General features: G+C 42.3%; 1 protein-coding gene across 1 annotated transcript; it reads left to right on the top strand.

Moving 5' to 3' along the window:
- The first annotated feature begins 2,347 nt into the window (after positions 1 to 2,347).
- Positions 2,348 to 21,939, top strand: adam19b (ADAM metallopeptidase domain 19b). The gene is made up of 23 exons (XM_073486961.1): positions 2,348 to 2,604; positions 3,262 to 3,374; positions 3,473 to 3,543; positions 12,005 to 12,083; positions 12,307 to 12,383; positions 14,740 to 14,941; positions 15,060 to 15,125; positions 15,419 to 15,490; positions 15,597 to 15,763; positions 15,952 to 16,036; positions 16,286 to 16,425; positions 16,838 to 17,015; positions 17,116 to 17,205; positions 17,304 to 17,499; positions 18,050 to 18,158; positions 18,248 to 18,464; positions 18,622 to 18,699; positions 19,404 to 19,512; positions 19,610 to 19,736; positions 19,907 to 20,009; positions 20,112 to 20,459; positions 20,550 to 20,647; positions 20,735 to 21,939. Exons 1-23 carry the CDS (start codon positions 2,484 to 2,486, stop codon positions 20,739 to 20,741), a joined length of 2,853 nt encoding a protein of 950 aa, XP_073343062.1. The 5' UTR covers positions 2,348 to 2,483; the 3' UTR covers positions 20,742 to 21,939.
- The last annotated feature ends 636 nt before the right edge of the window (positions 21,940 to 22,575 follow it).

A 22,575-nucleotide genomic window follows, 5' to 3' on the forward strand; every position in this document is an offset into this window, starting at 1 on the left:
AAGCCAGGACACCTTTTAGAGATGTGAATGGATGTAACAGCCTGCACTGTCATCAGTGCTAAGAATACCTCACACGCCCCGCATACACTCTATCCTCCTGACATGTGCTCCGTGGCATATTTATCATCACACTTATAAATGACCGGCTAAGTATGAATGGCTGCTGGAGGCTTGAAGCGGCAGAGGCCTGCTGTATTTTGTTACTGTAGTAGGCTCGGTTACTGTCGGGTATTAGTGTATTTTTGGTTTGGTGACCTTGTTAAAACCAGGTAGCTTCTGTACTGTACTTATTGTAACCATAATTTAACTCTTCAACTCACATTTGGGATCAAGTTCCTTCACAGAAGAGCTCTATAATGAGTTAATGCTCAGTTACACTCTAATAAACATATTAATGACATAAAGTAATTGTGTGCCGAGATCAGTTCACTTGGACCATCGCCAGACCCACCACATACAGTGACTCAACATATGGCCCGTGTATATAAACCACAGCGTGTTGAGGCAAGTGGTGCAGTTATTTAAAGACAGCATGTGTTTACATGCAGGAACTAAACGTAAGCCTGTCGGGCTACTGGATGGAATAAACAGAGGAAGTAGTTTACACAACCTCAGTTTAATTATTCTTTAAAGGTGCTATTTGTAAGAAAAGTTGATTTTTGAGTCTCATTCCCAACTCGTCAACTGGTGGACGCTCTGGGATTGTAGGACGGGTCTGCCGCTATCCCAAAGCGTCAGTTTTTGACAAGTAAAAACTCTACTTTTCTTACGAATAGCACCTTTAAAAACTCTTAAAATATTTCTAGTCCTCAGTTCTAATTGTTACGTAGCCACTGAGACACGTTATGCACGCTGCTTCTACATCATATTGTTCAGACTGCAATTACAATCAAACAAGTATTATATTCACATAAGATGCATGAATTTCTGACAGCAACATAACTTTGTTGGAAAGTGGTGCTAACATGGCTGCAAAAACACTGTCATTGGCTGTTACAGCTAAATAAAATCCTCTGTACGTCATTACAGTTGATTTGGCTGATTTAAAAGCAGATATGCTCTTTTTTTTTAGCCGTTTTCACTTGTTAATAAACTACTTAAATACTTGACACAGCAAAAGTGGCTAATTGAGGCCATTTTAAAGTGTTACTACAAAGCTAGCAGTTGGGATAACCATCTTTGCCGATTTTTGCGTGACTGTCCATACTGTGACAGTCAATTTAAAGCTGCACTCATTCAATTTTACACATAAAAATCTGTTTAACATTCATGAGGAGTACTTCTCAGGCTGTTTAAAGAGAGGACAGAGCCACTGTGATGTTATGATCAGACACTGGTTACTGGACTACTTCTCTAAAGCCTCTTTGCCTTGCCGTCTTGTATTTTGGAGTCAGAAGTTACAATATTTGGATGAGATGTTGGAGCTGGTGGGGATTTCCTGATTCTGACTGAGAACCCGATGGCACGTTGTGGTAGCAACTTGTTTGTCACAAGGTAGCCACGCCCTAAAGCATAAATTATATCATCTATTTACTTCTGAATAGGACCATTATTTACAAAGTGAACATCCTGCTGTGTTGAAGAAGACTTAAAACTAGCGATTGAGACCACAAACTCATTTTGGAACTGTTTACTGAGGTAATCAACCAAGTTTGAAGTAGGGTCATTTTCTCATAAGCTTACATACAGTCAGACTTCTTCAGGAAACCAGTGGAGTCACCCCCTACTGGGCATCAGAAAGCATGCAGGTTTAAGACTCTGCTGGATTGGCTTCACATTTCAGACCCGGAGATTACGTCCAATTTTTTCCTTTTTAAAAAAAATATAAAGCCTGTGGTTCAGAGTATATATATTTGCTGATGTCACTGTGATGTCATCGGGGTTTGCTCAGTTTGGACTACAAATGTATGACATTAAGCTTGTGTTGGAGATGTGGAGTTGGTATGGTATGGGCATTAACAGGCAGGGAGGTCGAATGGGGGGAAAGTTGCATGATGGGAAATGTAGGATCCAGCATTTTTTTAGAGTTTAAAGCACTCCAGTGAGTAAAAGTAAAAATATCTCTGTCTCTGCTGCTTTAATTTTTTTTTTCTTTTGTAAATCCATCAGCTCTGTGGAGGCACAACACTACATTTCTTGAGTGGTAGAAATGATATCATAAAGGGATTTTTTTTAAAATTTTTTTTCTATAATTGTCGTGTCTTGTCACTCTTACATCTTTTCATCACATCCTGGCTCGCCTTGCCTCACCTCGCCGGCACAGTGTCTCTCCATGTGTGTGTGTGCGTAATGAAGGGGAGGGGTTGAGAATGAAGGAGATGTGCGCCCCGCGGTCTGCGAGCATCTCATTCAGCAGCGGCAGCTTCTCATCATGTCACACCGGCGGCGGTCCCTCCTCCATCTGATGTGAAACGCGCAGACCTCGTTCACTGCACATTTATGTCTCAGTTCAGCAGATCTACTCGGAGCCTTTTGTTGTTAGAATGCGTCCAGGAGCGCGTCCTCCTCCTCTCGACGCTGCGCTGTCCTCCTCTCTGTGTCTGTGTCTCTTAGTTTTGCTCAGCTGTGTGGAGGCTGCCGTGTCTGAAGGCGGTGTTTACAATGGTGAGTGTGATCGTTTTCTCGGGGATGATTGAGATGTGCTGGGAACACGAGATCAGCATTGCATTGCATTAGGATACAGATCAATTGTAGTCTGCAAATGCAAACTTAACGTGTTTGCTGGGCATGCATTTAATGTCAATATAGGTCTGTGTTTTTTATTTTTTTACATGTTAAAAGTGAGTCATCCAATGCATGAATGAAAGAATATTTTAATAGCCTGTAATTCAATCATTTAAAGGGGCACTGTGTATTTTTGGAGAAGACATTCAAACTCAGAATTTTACTGTTTACAATATTAATGAGGTAATAACACAAACATGTTTATTTTTTTCTATATTCGGATAAACAAGCTGTTCTCAGAGGACAATAAGGTCCCCAGAACACTGTTTGAAGCTAAAAAAAAAAAGGTGGCAGGGTCCGCCACATATAAAAGTCAGTGATTTCTTCCCCAAAACTACAGCGTGCACCTTTAAGTGCACATGTTGCAGATCAACTCCAACATGGCAGTTTGTCACGCGTCCTCCCCATTTTCCTTTTCTTCTCTCATATTTTGTTGACGTGATCGTCTTGCACTGCAATACTTCATTGTGTGTGAAAATCTATTAGGCAATAAACCGGCTTCTGTCTCTGATTTTCATTCTTTCTGTTTTTCGTTAGGAGAAATTAAGCAGGCTTCACTGAGGAGCATCCTTGAGCACGTTCACAGTTATGAGATCACTTATCCCACATGGCTGCATCCTCACAGACGCAGGAGGTCTGCCAACAAAGAGGTGAGTCGATCTGAGTCAAAATGATTTTAAAAAATATTTAAAAATATGATCCAGCTTTTGTTTACCGGATGGACGACCTGTTTTTTTGGTCCTTGTAGCATCCCACAGAGGCAGTGGTTCAGATCTCAGCTGAGGGCCAGGAGCTCAGACTACACCTGGAGAAAAACGAGTGAGTGACTGAATATACTACACAACACTGCAGTGATTCATACATATGCTTAGAGATGTTAAACATCTGCAGAGGTGGCGAAAGTATAACTCAAGTAGAAGTACAGATACTGATGTATAAAGACTCTGGTAAAAGAAGTGCTTCAAAGTCTGAAGGATATTTCTGTGCAAAGCCATCTGAGCCTCACGTCATATTCATGTAATTCAAAGACTTTTAAACTTGAAGGTAGAATCAGTAGGATTTGTCCGAACTGTTCATAAACGCACCAGAAAGATTGTTGAGTCTCATTCTCAGGACATCAAATACCGACACTTTGGGTTGGTAAAGTGCCCGAGCAGCAACAAGCTGAGAAAATGAGAAAATCCAGGCAGAGGGCTGCAGTGTCTCTGCAGATACGAGACACTAACACGCCTCTTCTCCCCAATCAAGTCTCCCTCTCTGTCTGTTTCCGTTTTGTTACGTCTTTTACGTCGTTTCGTAAAGTAAAAGTACAAAGTTGTCAGAAAAATTAATACTCAAGTAAAGTACAGACACCTGGAAAATCTACTGAAGTACAGTCCGACAACTTTTGGAATAGGAGTGCTTCATAGGAAAAGGTAAGAAAGAGACAAAATACCCAAAAGCATTCAAATCGTTATCTGTAACCAATTATTCCAAACTGATTTTCAAATCAGTGTCTCCTGAGACGTCCACGAGATGCCCCAGCTCGCCCCGTTTATTTGACCAGATGTTAGCTGTCACATAGACACATTTATAAGGTCAGTGTTCCTGTGGGTGCAGAGAGGGGGGGATGAAGGGAGGAAAGCAGGGTGATGGTTTTGGACGACAGAAGGTTGACACCCGATCCGTGCGCCTTGGGCAAACAGGAAGTAAGACCGTGACTCTGCACCTAACATCCTGTAATCTGACAGAGTGGTTCCTGTCCAGGAACAATGGGGATGGCGATAGGAAGGGAGCGGAGTATCTGACTCTTCTAATGGACAGTGTGATGGCTGGGTGGGAGATGTCAGCGGTGACAACAGAGCTGCAGTTTATCACTTTTGGATTTGAGCCAGCACACAAGTGGAATGGGAAGCTTTTATGAAGTCCATTTTTACCATCAAATAGGCTCTCTCTCTCTCTGTCGTCCATTCACTCACACATTAGCAGACCATGACTCCGCTGTGTCTGACCGACTGTCCCCTCAGGGATCGGCCCCCCCTCTGCGCTCCCTCCCCAGCAGGTGGTCACACTGTTAGATTTCCCTCTGGGCAAAAGAATTTTCATCAATCACTCACAGTGTTGAGAGAGGGTCAGAGACAAGGGAAGACAGTTGAAAATATTATTACAGTTTTCTGGGTTGCCCAACATGAGATAGAGACAAATCACTGACCAGAACTGATAAACAGAAAAAGAGGAAATACAATGTAGTAGAAAATGCGATTCCTTGTAGTCCGTTTCGAAAACCACCTTTTGTGCAACTTGTGCGACAGTTTCCTGGAACAGGAAATGTGTGAACATTTCTTCACTGGTGGGAAACACTGCTGCTACAGTTACAGTACAGTAGGAGTAAAGTGATGAGAAATATGGTTTTAATGTGATTTGAATAAATTAATGTAGAAATTAATCTTTAAAAAAAATGATGAAGCATGAATAGATTGAGTTAATACTAAAGAAACACATCCTTAGTATTGATCCTTTAGTGTACCGTGTCTGAGAGCTTTATTGATCAGGATAAAAAGTAATGTAAATACTTATTTCTGCTCCAGTCTTTAAAAAGGGCCTATTAAGCTCATCTCCAGCTCTATCATTTTACTCTGGGAGTCCCTGAGAGTAATATCCATAGACTGCAGTTGATACAAAGCACTGTGTGGCTTTTTTTTGAAAGGTGCAATATAAATAAAGTTTATTTATCAGAGTAGCTTTACAAATTCCTTATTTATCCTCAGTTCATCCTCTGTCTTAAACACTTTAGCTCCTGTCTCTTTAAGGCCCACCACCAAGCCACCAGGAACAGCGCCGGGCTTTGAAGCCAATTTGACATCGGGGCCAAACAGTATAATTACGTCACACGATGCACACTGGCCAAATACACTTTTTCCCGTGAGTTTGCATTGTGAAAGGCTGTAAAACGCTGAATAAATGTTTTGGAGCATCACAACCCCCATGAAATCAGAATTTGAGCCACTTGGTCTGATAACATTTGGAAAGTGGAGAAGAGCCATACCATTAAATTGTTTTATTCCCATTCAAGCTAAACTGGAAGTTAGTTGGCTTGACTGACAGAAGTCTTTAGTACGCACGCTCTGTGGCATGAACAATGCAGAAGCTTTGCAGAAGATCCGGGTTATTGAACAGCGAGGAAAGCGAGTTTTTTTGTGTCATGCGTGTTTACACGGAGGTGTTTACAGAGCAGACGACAAAATGTCATCTGGTCGTCCTGAAAGCAGAAAAAAAGGTGGGAAACATCGGCCAATGTATTATGTCATATATCATATGAATATCTGACATTAGATATATGACAGAAAATAAGAATACACTTAATATATTCCCCGCAGGGCCTCTATGAAAATGATTAGGTGGAGAGAGGGGGTCAAAAAACTTATCATACTAAGTTTTTTTAATAGTGCAACATTTGAATTTCTTTGTGCACCTCAAGCATTATGACTAAACAAGTTTAACAAGGTTATTGCATTTTGAGATTTTAAGGGAGAAAGTGTTTTCCTTAGTCAGGGGAAGGATCCATTGAATAATTTAGTAAAGCTTTTTTAAGAACATTGCACCGTGAGGTTCAGAGCCCCTCGCTGCCTTACGTAAGTGTTTTATTGAATTCAAAGAAAGAGCTTGCAGGCTCGTCGTTAGTTTGAGGTTCACCACCAGCCAGTGCTCTCCCACTGTTCAAGCCTAAACATCAATTCCCTTGGTTACTGTGATTCTTCCTCTGTTGGCCTCACATGGAGACAGATCTGTCTATGTGAGACTATAGGAGGTCTGAAGAAGACAGCGGTTTGTGTCAGTGAAGATCAATGTCTCATCTTGGAGAGAGGCCAGAGAAAATGCTGCCAGGGTCCGTCTCTGTGTCCTGGCTACTCCCTCTTGTCCTCATTGCCCCTGCGAGTGTTTCTCTGACAGTCAGCAGATAAAGGAGAACCTAAACTCGCTGTGAGATGGTCTTGATCTCGTCTTTCTGTTTATTCTTCTGCAGCATTTTACATCTCATTTTTTCCCAATCTGCAGTCCACCTTATCTGCACTTCACTTAATCTATCACTTAAGCAAAGCCTGGAGAAAGACGGAGCTGTGAATTTTTGCGGTACATCGGTACTCCCAGTGGCTGGAGCACACACTCAATCCATTTACGTCCTCCCCAGTCGCACTTGTCAATGTACACGTGTGTGTGTGTGTGTGTGTGTGTGTGCAGGAGTCTTTTTTTGGTTTTGTTCGTGCAATCCGTGTGAGTGTCTGCGTGTGGCTGCTTGAGCTTTTACCTTAATGAAGGGTGGTGCTAGTGCCTGGAGAGGCTTGATTTGGTTAAGAGCCAGACAGAGGCTAGTGTGCTGACTCAGAATGCAGGAAAAGGGACGTGATAGAGGGAGGAAACAGTGTAAGAGAGTGAATGATGGACCGGAGGAGAAGGGTTGAGTTGAGAGAAGTCATGGAAAGAGGAAAGTGGAGACAGTTGGGGTCAGTTTGGGTGTGAGTTATGTGCAGATACGAACCGTGTGGATATCCTTGCTTCCTCCTCTGCATGACTTTCCCTGCTCTTCTGTTTAATGCCCTTCCTGCACAGCCTTAAGTGCATGAACCTGAATTAAGCACTCCCATGGGAAATGTGCACATCATTGTTCCTCCTCTCCTTCTCCTCACCTCATACGTCTTCCACTGTCCACTCTAAAAACGAGCACCCCATCCTTTCTTCCCTGATCTGATGTTCCCCAGGGCTCTAGTACAAATATACATCTCCCACGCGCTCTCTGCGGTCAGGGTTTAGCAGACTGTGGCCACACGCAGACAGGCGACACACACTTGTAGACACACAATGAACACAAACAAGGCTAAAAGCGCAGACCTGATGGATCACAGAACCAGAGGGATGTATTTGCTTGCCCTTGTTTTCTTTGTTTCTATGTTTAGTCTCACAGTGGCGCGGCCCTGACTGCTTATATCTTAATCCAGGCCTGTGTGTTGGGGAAACACTTTCAGGGCTTCACACAACAGAACATTGGCCTCCCTGTGCAATAAAAAGCCTCTTCATCATCCATTGCTGAGTGCTACTTTGACTTTGCGTCAGCCCTTCTCCCTCCCTTCGCCTGTGTGCGGTGATGTCATCCGATACTATGAGAGAATGCGACCCACTGACCCCGATGCATTACCCGACGTCCCCTTCTCCTTCCCTATCTCTCGAGTACATTAGCATTACTCCCCCGCCGTTTCTCTCCCCTCATGAGGCTGAACTGAGCCTTTGTCTCAGCCTCACTACTAGACAGTCCTGATTCAGCCAGTATTGGGCTCCTCAATCACAGCATCTGTCCGGACGCTGGAAGACATCCAAACTCTGCGCAGCGCTCACGCCATCACACAGAGGCTTCTGCAGTCCTGATTTGAATGCTGTCACAGCATTTACCAGACTGCAATTAGACGCAATGGTATGGGATATTCCAAAGCTGGTTGATTCAAAGGTTCAACATTTTGGGAAAATACGCTAGATAGAAAATTGATTGCAGTTGTATGTATATCCCGTAAATATGAAGCTACAGCCAGCAGTGGGTTAGCTTAGCTTGGCATAAAGACCGGAAACAGGCGGAACCAGCCAGCTAACGCGTTATATCTTGTTTGTTTAATCCCTACAAAAACCAAAGTGTAAGAACAACACTTTTTAGATTTACGGGCGGTCATTTGCTCGACTGTTTCTTGACAAAGTGCAGTTAGTTCCTGGAGTCTCAGCCTGGCAGCCTCAGTGTGACAACTAATGCCTATGAAGTCACTGCACCCAGCCAAGAAATAGTCCACAACCCCAATAAAACCGAATACACAATTACATTTCTTCTTTCTGTACCGAATATAACAAGCAAACAAAGATATAAGGGCTTTAAATAATGAGCTTTAGATATGCTGGTTGAAAGATATAGTTACCAGACAGAGCCAGGCTAGCTATTTCTAGTCTTTATGCCAAACTAAGCTAACTGGCTGCCTCAGATACCACTGATCAAAAGGCTATCAGTATGTTTGACAACAAGATTTTATTCATTTGTCACGCACGGATATTCATACACAAATTCAACTGCTCTCCTCGTATCAACATCGGGCATGATCACTCTTTATTCAGAGACATACACAAGTGTGCAACAGTGCAAGTACTGTTTTCTGTCATTTCCTGTCATTTAGCGCGATCCTGAACATCTATAGTCATTTCTGCTGGTGGTCGGCTCTACCTTGCAGAAGCATGGTCTCTCATTGATGTAAAATAAAACAGTATGCAGAGATTAACAAATGTCATCATATTTAACTGCACGTGCATTTTTTGTTGTCCTCATATTTTTTTTTTATCACCCAGTTAATGACTCATTTACCTGAACTGTATTTTTCTTCTTGGTAAACTTTTGAGGCAAGTTGAAGCTATGCTGTAAGACCACAGCTGCTGATTTTAGGGTGGTTCCTGTGGTTGCTTCTTCATACCGGATGGCAGTTGCGTTGATTGATCTCTTGGTTTGAATAAACCACCGGTACAACTACAGTGGTTATATAAAGAGATATCATTGAAGTTGTTTACGATACCAAAATAGTTGAGGCATTAATTGTATTTGACCTTCAACAGAACTGACAAAAGCCGTTTTGAATGTGACAAAAACAGTGGTTGGATTTTTCATCAGCATGTTTAGAAATATCGCAAAACTAAGCTGGTATTGTGCCTTCAGGAGTGGTAATTGCCCTGTTAATGGCATGTTGTGTCTAAATGTCACATGGTAGCAGGTCATCGGCCTAGCGAGCACAGCTGCTGACTGGCATGTGAGAATAAAGAAGAATGGAGCAGAGAAAGAGTCATTATGCATCTCCTCATGGAAGAAGTGATTCCTCGATCATTTTAACAACTGTTGAAGAGCAGCAGGGTTAAGATCAGTCAATCATCAGCCACTCTGCCATTAATCCTGTCTGGTAGAGTGACAGATAGCAACACCGATGAGAGGAGAGCACGGTGGGAATATAAGGGAAACTTAAATAAGGAAAGCTAGAGGAAGGCCAGATATAAATGAGGCTAGGGGGTCAAATCACAACACAGCGGGGGTTACCCCGTTTAGGGTGACATCAGCCGGATACATTACCACTGACTGATCATTTTAAAGTTTTCTCATAGACTGGTTGTGTGTCTGCATACAGAGTCCCCCTCATCCCCCCAACCCCAGAGTGGTAATCTGTTAAAGGATGAAGCAGCCGTCTTTTATCTTTGACTTGCTTTTCTGGCTGATTGCATCAACAGGCTGTCATTGTTTCAAGAGGCATGTCTCCTTTAGGGCATCTGACGGGAGAGAAAAGAAAAATCCCCATCTTCCCTTCATTTGTCTCCATCATCCTTTAAAAGAATAGTTTGACCTTTTGGGTCGCTTTCTTGACAAGAGTTAGATGAGACACTTGATACTGCTCTCATGTCTGTGCTCTAAATAGGCTATTTATAGCCAGCAGCCAGTTAATTTAGCATATGCTAGGCTTAATTGTTAATCCCTTTTCATCTTTGTTGGATATAATGAATGCAGGTTAAAGTTTAATTAATACTGAAGCATTTTGAAATACACTGAATTGCTTTCCTGCTGAGAATAAATAGGCTACAGCCGGGAGCTAGCTAGCTTAATTTAGCATAAAGACTGAACATAAAGGAAAATAGCCTGCCTGGCTCTGTCCAGCAATGACAAAATCTGCTAGCTTAACTGTTATAACCTTTTCATCTGTGTTGGATAAGTGTAAATAAATAGTTAAGCATTTTGGGAAATACACTCATGCTTCCCTGCTGAGAGATGAGAAGATTGATAGCCTACCACTCCCATGATTGTCCATTAAATATAAGACAGAAGAAGCTGCAGCCTAGCTTAGTTAGCATCAAGACTGAAAACTTAAAGAGGGAAAAGAGGTAGCCTGGCTCTGTCCAACAATGACAATAGCCTAGCTAATTGCTAATTTTAAACTCCCCTGTAAAACCACAACTTTTTGATTTTACATTTTAGTTTTTGTATTAATTAAACCAAAGATGTGACTTGTTAATTCATGGGCTTTTAAAGGTGCTGGCAGGTGTATTATTTACCCTCAGATAGAGCCATGCTATCTATTTCCCACTGTTTCCATACGCTAAGCTAAGCTAGCCAGCTCTGATTGTAGTTTTGTATTTGATGGAGAAAAAAAACAGGAGAGTTCTCATCATTTTTTCAGCATGAAAGCAAATAAGTGTCTCAGCTGGTTATTCAACTTCATTCAACTGATTTACACTTTTTTTGTCTAACTTAGTTAGCCTAGCCACTAAGCTGAGATAGAAAATAATTTATGAAGATACATGATGAATAATAAAATCCTAGCAGAACATCTTTGGTCCGTCTCATGTGTATTTCAGACTTCAGTTGAGTCCAGTCTTTCGACCAGCAGCAGGAAATGGGCCTACATGTAGGTTCCTCTCCAGCCTGAGTTCATTGCAGTCGCAGCCTGTTTAATGGATCCGAGTGAGACTGTGGGAGAAGAGGCGAGAGGAGACAGAGCAAAAGAAAACCAGCTGTGAGGAAGAGCTTATGAATGAAAACAGGAAGAATGGATTGAGACAGAGTTGGAGTGGAGAAAGACAGGAAAATAAGCATCTGTACGAGATGTAAATATTGAGCCGGTACGGTGACAGAAGCTTGACGGAAACAGCCAGAGTCTGAGGACACTCACTCAATCACACACACACACATAGATGGAGAGGAAGAGGAGCGTAATGTTTTCCAACAATTAAATTAATGTCTCTCTCGATTTGTGCATGTTTGCCTGATTTATCAGCCTCTCCTGTGCAGTCTGTAAATGTATACTGATGGAGAAATTCCAAGTTTTAGAGTTTAAGTTTGTTGGTATATCCAGGCTGCTTTTGTTTGACATTTACCAATTTCCTATTTTTTCTGTATGTTTCCATATATCCTACTTTAGCTAAAGTCAGAAGGGTCATTCAGGAAAGGTACATATGGATTTTATTACCGTCGCTACATTCTTCTTTGTATTTCCTCTTATCTCTGAGAGGATCTTTGTCTAAACCTTTAAAGCGGTCTGGTTTTGTAGAGTGTCTCTGTCAGACTAAATGTTTTATGACCTCTGAGCTGCTGGAGAGACTCTTCCATCTCCACTGTTTCCTGCAGCTTTTACTCCCGTATATTTTTCACCATTGTTCCACCATATTGCTGTTTCAGGAGATTGAATGTCTGGCGCTACGTGTAATCTCTTCAAATTGTCTCTGAGTTTGTGCTGTCTTCCACCAGGCAGCTGTTGGCCCCTGGATATCAGGAAATATGGTACACTCCCGATGGAGGCCGCAAGTCGTCGTCTCCTGCCAGCGCTGTAAGTCTATTGGACAGTTTGATGTTCTTAAACTGCAGTGGGAGTTATAAATGATCATAAAAGAGAAATAAATATCAATGCTTCTGTATAACAGGCTGGAAATAACAGTATGGACATACCATTCTACATTTTTTGCTTTCATAACAAGGTCCTCTGGTTGAATGACAGTCTCTCTGATCGCTGCCTCCCTACATGGAGAGCTTTAATTGTTTTTGTCTTCCAGGGAAACTGTTTCTACCATGGGGAGGTTCAGGGCGTCGAGGGCTCCAGTGTGGCTGTCAGCACGTGCTCAGGACTCAGGTGTGTAAAACATACATGTTGTATTCATAGTTTTCTGTTGAGAGGACTTTTCTATTTCTTCTCTTGAAAAAGAAGTAGAGAGTTGCAAGAAGAGTTAGTGCTGCGGATTGAATCACGTCGGGATGATGTTTGTGATTGATCTTATGAAAACTGTGATTACAACAAACTGAATTAAAAACATTAGCTTCATTATGGCTAATTTTACAGCCTCGGTTTATTTGTTTCCAAGCTGACATGCTCATTTTGGGCCAGCAGAACAAAATTAATGGATGCATAGTAATTTCCTCAGTGTTGTCTGAGTCGTTGATAGAAAACCCAGGCAGCTACATTATTTTATAAATCATTTACTGTTGTTCAGTTGTTGTATTTTGGTCAACTTGCCAAAGAGACAAGGAAATGTGTCCACGTTGAGCCATTTTTATGGCTTTGAACATCACCCCTAACCCTAACCCTGTTTATAGTTAAAAAGAAACCTGGTTACACTTGTACCTAACTAAGATATCCCTTTATCCATGAGAAACGTAGCTTATAATATCCTTCCCTGATTACAGAAATCATGTTTATCCTTTATACACAACATTTGAGAAGTCATGTTGTAGCAGAAATCTGATGTAGCGCCCTCTTTGCCACATTAACCCTGCTCCTTGAATAGTCCCATTTTCCATGTTGTGAAGTCATTCTTCCAACTAATGTGCATTCATGAGCTTTTAAGTCGTAATGTGGAAACAACATGGGCGCTGTTTATAGGAGACCTATTAAGTTTTTTTTAGTTTTTTTTCCCTTTCCTTCAGTGTTTTATCTGTTCTTGTGCATGTAAAAGATCTGGAAAGATAAAAAGTTCCACGCCAACAGAAGCTCCTCTCTCCCACAGAAAACACTGCTCCTGAAACGCCTCGTCAGTAGTCCCGCCTTTAATTCAGTGACTTTGTGACATCATACGTCACCATGTCACACATTTGCATTTGCACATTTATGTCTCACAGCTAGTTTAGATTTAGATTTAGTTCAACACAGCTGCTCTGTTGTTGTTAGCAGTGCTGGCTCAGGCATGTGTGAGCTGACCAATCAGAGCAGACTGGGTTTTCAGGAGTGGGAGCTTTAAAGAGACAGGAGCTTAAATAGAGTGTTTCAGAAGAAGCCCTGGACAGTATGAGAAAACTGATGTGTTAAATAACTTTTCTAACTAATCTAGGTTACTCTACATGGACAGCAACCAATGGCTACATACTTTTTTTACATGGGAGCAAAAACACACCAGATGAATGCACTATAAGATCCATGGCACGCATCAGCCTGTTGGGACTGTACGCGTGTTAGATATTTAGGATATTTTTACAAACAGAATATATTCTGCCAGTATCAGTAAATCACACTTTACGAGCTGAAATGCTATTGTGTCGATTTTCGAGTCCTAAATCGACACACTGAGATTTTCACAGTAGATGCCGACAGTTGTAAAATAAGGCTTAAGAGCTCTCATACAGAATCCAGATGTTTCAGATGAATAGAAGTCGTAACCACAGCCTGCACAACAGTTTATCCTGGGATCAAATTGTATCTAAATAGATAGATGTGGCAGGAAACAGTTGTGTGCAGTGTCTTGTGCTCTCCAGTAGGTTAGTAGGTCACTGGCTCCAGAGTTGGTTCATTGAGTACAGCTCAGTATGGAGATCCTGTGTTTCTTCCTGGTGTGGATCCAGGGCAGCTGATCTTTCCTATAGAGACAATCAGAAAGGAGAGGCCGGCAGCAGAGGAGGAACTGGCAAGCGCTGACAGAAATCGCAGCCATATGTGTGTTTTTGTGGTTTGAATGCTCAACTGGAGGACGGGTGAATGAATACGTCTTCCTACTAATGTAGATTCTCTGGAGAAATGCAAAGCAGCATAGAGGGACGCTGACATGTGGGCGTTCGACCTCTCCAGATGTTTTCTACAGCTGCTTGACCTGCTGCTGTGTGCATGCTCGTGGGTTTGTGTATAGACGTGTTCATTCATGAGTGGTTTTGTGAAGGGGCCAGAGGAGTGTGTATCACTCCGTCTGTCCCAGCTGATCTTCATTTATAAAGGGCAGTAAATCACCTGAGACACTTCCTCTGCTCCACCCATCCATAAAACATCCACAGCCGACTAACAAATATTAATATCTGATGTGCAACCATATGGTTTTACCACGCTTCAGGATTACTGTTAGAAATGGCTTTTAATCTGATGTTTTAGGCTTTGAAAAGGCGCTCAGTTTACAATATTGGCATTAAAAAAAAAGATTCCACATAAACAGACAGCAACATCATAAATCCACATTGATTTCCTCGAGCTATGATTGGTTGGAACCATCAGCAGTGTCTTGTTTCCCCAGGGGACTGATATCTCTGAACACAAGCGTCAGCTACCTGATAGAGCCTCTTCCTGCTTCCGCGGACGCGCAGCAGCACGCCGTGTTCAGAGCCGAGAGCCTCCATCTACCCGGAGGTAGCTGCCTGCATCACCACGGCAACAAGGAGCACGAGGAGGGGCTTAATGGCTTCATCCATGGGATGATGTCACCACGGAGCAGGAGGGTGAGTTCGGACAGGACTGACAGCGATCACCTGCCTGTAATACTTAAAAAAAAAAAAAAAAAAAGGCAAGAGTGCTCCCACATTTTCTGTTTTAAAGTATTCTGTCTTCATTTTTTAGGAGAAAAGGGACCTGAGCAAGAATATGAAGTATGTGGAGCTGCTGATAGTGGCAGACAAGGCTGAGGTGAGGACACAGATGTGGATGTGGACATATTTGGTTATTTTATAAGTAGGCAGAAACCATTAAATGTGGGAGTGCAGGATGTGGCTTTGTGTGTTAAAAGTATCATGAGCTGATGGATGGATAGATTGGTGTCATAAGATATATTTATATGTAGCATAAATGGTGTATATCAGCTAGTTAAATTCAAGCTCTGAATCACATCCTGTTTTTCGTCTGAAGTGTGAAGTTCGAGGTTTGGGAAGCCGTATTAAGAAACGTGGGTGTGTCTAAAGTGTGGTTTATGTCGTTTGCAGTTTGACAAACATGGGAGTAGTCTCGACAAGACAAAACTGAAATTACTGGAAGCTGCCAACTTAGTCGACAAGGTAACATCTGGCATTAAGCGTGAAAACCACAAACAGACACTCACGCTTGTGTTTAGAAGTGACAGGTCTAATTCCTTGTCTGTCACTCTCTCTTCCACTCCCACAGTACTACAAGCCTCTGAACATCCGTGTGGCCTTAATCGGTCTGGAGGTGTGGACCAGCGGGGACATGATCAGCGTCTCAGACAACCCTCACGGCACTCTGGCGGCATTCCTGTCCTGGAGACGCAAACAGCTCCACGCGCTCCCCAACGACAATGCTCAGCTCATCACGTCAGTCACTCCTTCACTTTGTCTCTGACACTAGTCTCCCCCTGTATCCTCTAAGCCTCTTGTCCCCGTGGGGTAGAGCCCTCAATTGATTTTATCTACATTGTGTGAGACAATAACCATCACCAGTTGTATCCCAGTGGGCCTTTGTCCAGCTGGAACTAATCACCGGTGGCGTTTTGTGTCTCCAGGGGGAGGGGGTTCCAGGGCACCACCATCGGGCTGGCCCCTCTTAAAGCCATGTGCTCCGACTACCAGTCTGGTGGAGTGAACACGGTGAGAGACATGAGTCTAAACAAACATGAATCCTCTGCAGGCACTTGAGTGGAAATGAAAACTCATAACTTTTTTCTTTTACAAACAAAAAGTACGACCCAATGTGGCACTTGAGTTCCTGATATTTTACTGGAATGCCAGCGTGTCTCCCATAATTTAATCAGACATAATATATTTTTTACCCACCTACATAAAAGATTGAATTTCTACAGATCTTGAGTTCTCTTTGACTCCTTCTCTTTTGACCAGGACCACTCAGAGTCAGCAGTGGGTGTAGCTGCCACCATGGCACATGAGATGGGCCACAACTTCGGCATGAGCCACGACAGTACAGGTTGCTGCCAGGCGAGGGCCGAAGACGGAGGCTGTATCATGGCTGCTGCTACTGGGTAGGATACAGATATCACTATGAAACTTTCCCAGTTGATTACTATCAAAACAATACTTTTTTGTATTACAACTTTTCTGTTATTTGCTCAAAGAGAAGGCAAGATGTATTCTTTAATTGGCATTTATTCTCTTTTCTCAACTATTACACAGTAAATGTTTTTTGAATTCTGAACTTTTTTGTTGATGTGAATGTCTGAAAATCTGCATTCTGGATCTGTAATGTATGAACTTGTGTAAGGCCATGCAGGCTGAGATGAGTATGCATTGTAATTCACTCATGAATGAAATCATATCTCTGTGCAAAGATTTACTGCTTAATTATAGTTTGAAATGATGTTTTTTGATATTTCCACCTGTTCCACCTGACATTTTTTACTAATTGTATTTGTGCTTTTCCTCACTGCAACCCAGGCATCCATTTCCACGTGTGTTTAACGACTGTAACCTGAAGGAGCTGAGGAGCTACCTGAGTTCTGGAGGAGGAAAGTGTCTCTTCAACATGCCGAACACCAGAGTCATGTACGGAGGGCAGCGCTGCGGCAACGGTTACCTGGAGGACGGAGAAGAATGTGACTGTGGAGAAGAAGAGGTCCGTGTGTGTCGTGTCCCTTCAATGTTGCAGTGTATATGTTCCCTGTATGTTTCTGCCAAGACCCATGGCTCTGCTCTCTGATGTATGTTTTGTGTAGGAGTGCACCAGTCCCTGCTGTAATGCCAACAACTGCACTCTGAAAGCTGGAGCTGAGTGTGCTCATGGCGTCTGCTGCGAGGACTGCAAGGTACTATCATCTAATCCAAGAGAAACACAAAAATCCTGTCTCTTCATCTCAGTTTTTCCCCCGTAAACCTCCCCTTCTCTTCTTCTCTCTCTGTCCAGTTGAAGAGTCCAGGCGTGCTGTGTCGTGCTCCCTCAGGGTCATGTGACCTGCCAGAGTATTGCGATGGGAAGGCAGAGTCCTGTCCTGCTAATTTCTATTTAGTGGATGGCACTACGTGTGCAGACGGTCAGGCGTACTGTTACACCGGCATGTGTCTGACCCTGGAGCAGCAGTGTCGGTCTCTCTGGGGACGAGGTGGGTAAACTGCATGTTTATAATCTAGAAATCTGCTGTTCCAAAATGGGATATATCCTCCATTTTGATCACGCAATAGCATATTTTATACATTCATGTGCACTTAAAGTCTTTCGCAAAAGCGGCATCCTGTTCTTTTTCTAGTTTTCATTGCACGATCACATCAGTCATAAAAGCTTTGATAAATGTAACCTTACTCTGTGTAATCACACAAAATTTCGGCCATCATATAATGTCACATTGTGTCTTTAAAGCAGTTAGACATCCGGTGCATGTTGAAGCAGAGAGGCTGGGTAGAGTTAGAGATGAGCCCTCAGTGGGTCACAGGATTAGGGACTGTTATTGGACAGTGTCCATGTTCACGTTGTGACAGAGCCTCCCTGGAGAGCCTTTGTAGTACCACAGGAGCCACACAGAACAGTAAGGGACGCCATCTGGTCTCCATCAGGTGGTCACATAACACACTGTGCATGTGTGTGTGTGTGTGTCATTATGTGTGTCTGTGCGGCCATACTGATGTGTTTCTGTACATTATCTTCTTTGACCGCAGAAGGCCGTGCGGCCCCTGAGCTGTGTTTTAAGAAGGTAAACGAGGCTGGAGACATGTACGGGAACTGTGGCAAAGATCTGTTTGGGAAGTACAGGAGCTGTAAGGACAGGTGAAGATCGAAACATTTAGGTTCATCTACTCCAACAGATCTACTCAATCTAAACAACCTGATGATACCGTTTTTGTTATTTCTGCCAGGGATGCTAAGTGTGGGAAAATCCAGTGTTTAGCTTCAGCCTCCAAGCCAATTGAGAACAATGCTGTCCGCATAGAAACCACCATCAGTGTGGGCAACAAGAAGATCCAGTGTATGGGAACACATGTGTACAAGGCTGGGCAGGGGGACGAGGAGGCACAGGGAGACACTCTGGACCCAGGCCTGGTCATGACGGGCACCAAGTGTGGCGCTGACTCGGTGAGATTCAGACATATATGAAGATATATGAAATTGAATTTATTATTGCATGCTTTAGATCTTTTTATGTCTTTTACCTGTCAGAAATTCTACCACTTATAGGAACAACTCAGTCCTCTAACCTGTTCTCTGACTCTCCTCCTCCTTCTCTCAACAGATTTGCTTTAATGGAGAATGCCGCAATGCATCTTTCCTCAGAGCTGATGAGTGCAATGCCAAGTGCCATGGACACGGGGTAAGTTTCTATGTGCGTGAGGAGGGATGCTGAGGAGATGGATTTGGCTGCCAGCCCACTTTTATGGAAAGATGGCAAACTTGGCAGTGGCGCAAAAAGTATTTAGACCTTTTACTTAATTAAAAGTAGCTGTACAGCACAGTAAAAAATACTGCAGTACAAATGAAAGTCATGCCTTCGAAATCTAACTTTAGCTGGCAATAGACAAGTTTTTTGCTTGAACTTGTTTGCACAATGTAATGGCTATAGAATAAAGACACCACTGATGTTTAGATTGGTTCCATAAACCTCTCTTCCACTACGCAGTCGTGTCTGCCACCGGCCTTGAAGTCTCCCTGGAAAATGATGTAGGCTGGCAGCCTGGCACCATTTTTATCTGCTTTCACGTCTTCATTAGAGACTATATGAATGAAGAAACTCATGTTTTGCCTTGAGGGGGTTGTCTGTTCAGCTTCAAGTAGAGGTACCAAAGTGTCAGAAAAACATACGTAAAGTATCAAAAGTAAGAGCATTCATTATGCAGCAGGGTCCCCATCAGTGTTATATCTGTGAAGTTACTATAGCTGTCATAAATATAGTGGAGTAAGATGTACATTATTTTTCTCTCAAATACAGTGAAGTATACATAAGATGTTATTCACGTCAGTATAATGAATATAAACCTTTACATTGTACATTTAGTTGGTAATTTGTTCTTTCCCCAGCTGTGCAACAATAATCACAACTGCCACTGTGACGCGGGCTGGGCTCCTCCTCTGTGTAACCAGAGGGGCTCAGGGGGCAGTGTGGACAGCGGACCTGTCATCAGTCAAAGTGAGACAGCTGTGTTTTTCATATACTGACAATTTATAGTTAATAGTTTTTGTAATTATGCAATTTTCTGACTCTTGTCTATTTTATATTCCAATAGGCAATTTCCTTCTACTCCTGCTGGTCGTCCCGCTGGTCCTCTTTGTGGTTTTTGCTGTTGGCCTGTGGTGCTACTACAGACATAAACTCCGCCCACTGAAAACCTCTGCTCCACCTCCAGTACCAAAGTATGTAATTCTGATATAATAATAAAAAGTATGAACCTGAAAATAAGCAGACCATGAGATACTGTATTTAAATACCAGCTGCTGTTGTGCTTTGGCTTTAGTCTCTGTGTATGTTGTATGGATGTTTTAATGATGGGTATGTACTTTTGTATTTGTGTTTTACACCTCAGTGTTTCAGTCCCAGCCGAGAACAAGCCTCTGCGTGCAGACAGTCAGGTGAACGGTCACGCCAACCCGACGTTCTTGCTAAAGAAACAGGACTCCAGTCACCTGGTAAGACAGCCCTTCACGAACCAGAAAGTGCTGTAAATCTATATTGTTTTTTTAATATTGGACCAAGCCACTGAACTTTGTAATGGTTGCATTCTCCCCCAGGCGAAATCCTCTCCTCGTCCAAGCCCGTCTTGCTCAACTCGGTCCAGACATGCTATTGTGCGTCCAGCAGGGAAGCCTCCTCCCGTACCTGCGTATGCTGCAGAGCAGAAAAAGCAGATGGCTAAGCCACAGACGCAGCCTGCAGCCTCTCCTCAGAGACAATACTCTCCTCAGGCAAACACCTTTAAATCTGAGCAGAGACGAAACCAGGCTCCACCACCGCCCTCAGGACCTCCACCTTTACTTTCACCGGACACCAAAACACACTCGCAGAGTTCAACAGGATACAAACCCCCAACAGACCCTCCAAACAGACCTCCACCGCCTTGTCCTGTCAAGCCATCAGTGGTGAATATCTTTTCGTATGTTTTCAAGTTTAAAAAAAGTTCTGCTTTAGTGAACTCAAGGTGAAATGTTTAACTTTAAATTTTTTTGTAGGAACAGCAACAAATGAGAGGCCTGCTGGTGACCACTAACGCCCTGCAAAGAGGAAAAGCTGCTTTGGCTCCATCTGCTGGACAGAAAAGGCCAAACAGGTAATTCATCTGCTGGTTATTTTGAATTACAATGATTGCAAATTCCTTATTAACTTCTCTTTCTTTCTTTTTTTTTGCTTTTTTTAGGACCTAAGAGCTCAGGGAAATGTTGAAGAACACCACCTACATTCAGTAATGGACTGCCTCAATTGTATTTTTATTAGCAGCTTAAAAAAAGTAAAGGTGGCACTGTAGGATATGATAAATACTTGAAGGGTCGAATTATAGCAAATTAAAGTACATATCACAGTGAGTATGTCTTAAGTCTTTAAGGCTTAATCCATGTTTGGTAAACAACTTGAAACAGCCCGAGCTGTGAATTTATGAACTTCTTCTTTTTTTTTATTGTTATTGTTGTCCCAAAGTTAGAAATGTGAAACTGTTCCATGTGTGCAGCAGTGTTGAAACACTGTTACAGGAGTATTTATTCACAAAGAAAAATGAATGTTTACAATGTAGTCTATGTACTAAACGTGGTGTCTCTTAAAGAGCATCAGCTGTAAAGGAATATCTTATATTAAGAAAAGACGCCAGTAATGAAGTGCTTCGTATGTGTGAATAAGGAAGGGAGTTTAACTGGACGAATGCGGACCAGTGAAAGCCCTTCATGCATGCTGTAAGTATATGCTTATGATGAGAGCTACATGTGTAATATGTAGCAGGAAATGTTAGTGATTTTTCTGTTGTTTATTATTCGTTTTGTTTCATGTTTTTATATTGGTTTTGTATTGCACTTTGAGCAATCTTTTTAGTATCATATACCCTCTGATGGTGTCAAAGGTGGCTGTTAAAACATCCTTCCACATTCACCTCTCAAGCCTACAGGACTTGAGTGTTTGACACCATACAGATTTGGGGAGACTCATCACTTTAAGGTCACCATTCAGACTCAGTCTAACCTTTAATGCGTAGTTATGTTTCTGACAATCAATGAGTTGTCTTTTCAAATGATTTCATATTAAGAACGAATTAAATGTCTCAAAATTGCAGAAAAAATGGGAATATCTGACCGCTCAGTGGGAGTTTCCTCGTGACCAAAATGCTATAATGCTACTCTTCTATCAGAGAGGACTATGTTATGTGACTGCAGGTTATGTAACGGTGATCACTCCGCCATTACTGTAAGATACTGTTAAAAATCATGCTCCATTTGACTGCTGAGGGGATGAACTGGTTTTATCTGTAATATGGAAATACAGGCTGTCAGCTGCCATGTTTTACCTTCTTATCACACCTATGCAAACCCTGGCACAGTGCAACACTGTGTCTTCAACTGGAATTCAAATAAACACAGAAAAAAATAAAAAATATAATGTTTTAACTGGTTGTGTTTTGTGATCTTGTTCCCACTCACCCAGCTCACTGAATGAGTAACATTGGAATTGTTGCACTTTTCATTACCGCTGCTAGAGTACATGCTTTTCATTAAAAAGAGAGATTTCTTTCTGCTGACATGAAAAAAAAATAGGTCAAATGGGAAAGAAGAATGATGTCTGTTCACTATAAATGACTGTCATGGAGCTGCACAGCGTAACACTGGAATTTGTATGTTTTCATCTTCCCACCAAAAGACCAACAACTTGGTGGAAAATCATTTGAATTTTAGTTTAATTCATTTTTGAAATGCAACACTGACATGATATGGATGATGCGGTTAACGTGCTAGCAAACAATGGCTTATTAGCACAAGAAGCAGGAATAGACATTAGCAACATTAGCATTTATTTGGAGTCCCATTTGTGGCCACCTGAATGATTTAAGTCCATTATTCACTATTTTTTGTTCTTTTATTGTCTACCAACTACTGAGGAAAATATGACTTACATTAAATGACCCATTGTTCACCAGCTAGTTGTAACTTTGTCCTGTCTGTTGTTTGGTGGAGGACAGGTAGGTTTATTATAAGCCAAAGAGGTTGTGTTTTTAGC

This window comes from Pagrus major, chromosome 18, assembly GCF_040436345.1.
Source record: "Pagrus major chromosome 18, Pma_NU_1.0".
NCBI classification, from domain to species: Eukaryota; Metazoa; Chordata; class Actinopteri; order Spariformes; family Sparidae; genus Pagrus; species Pagrus major.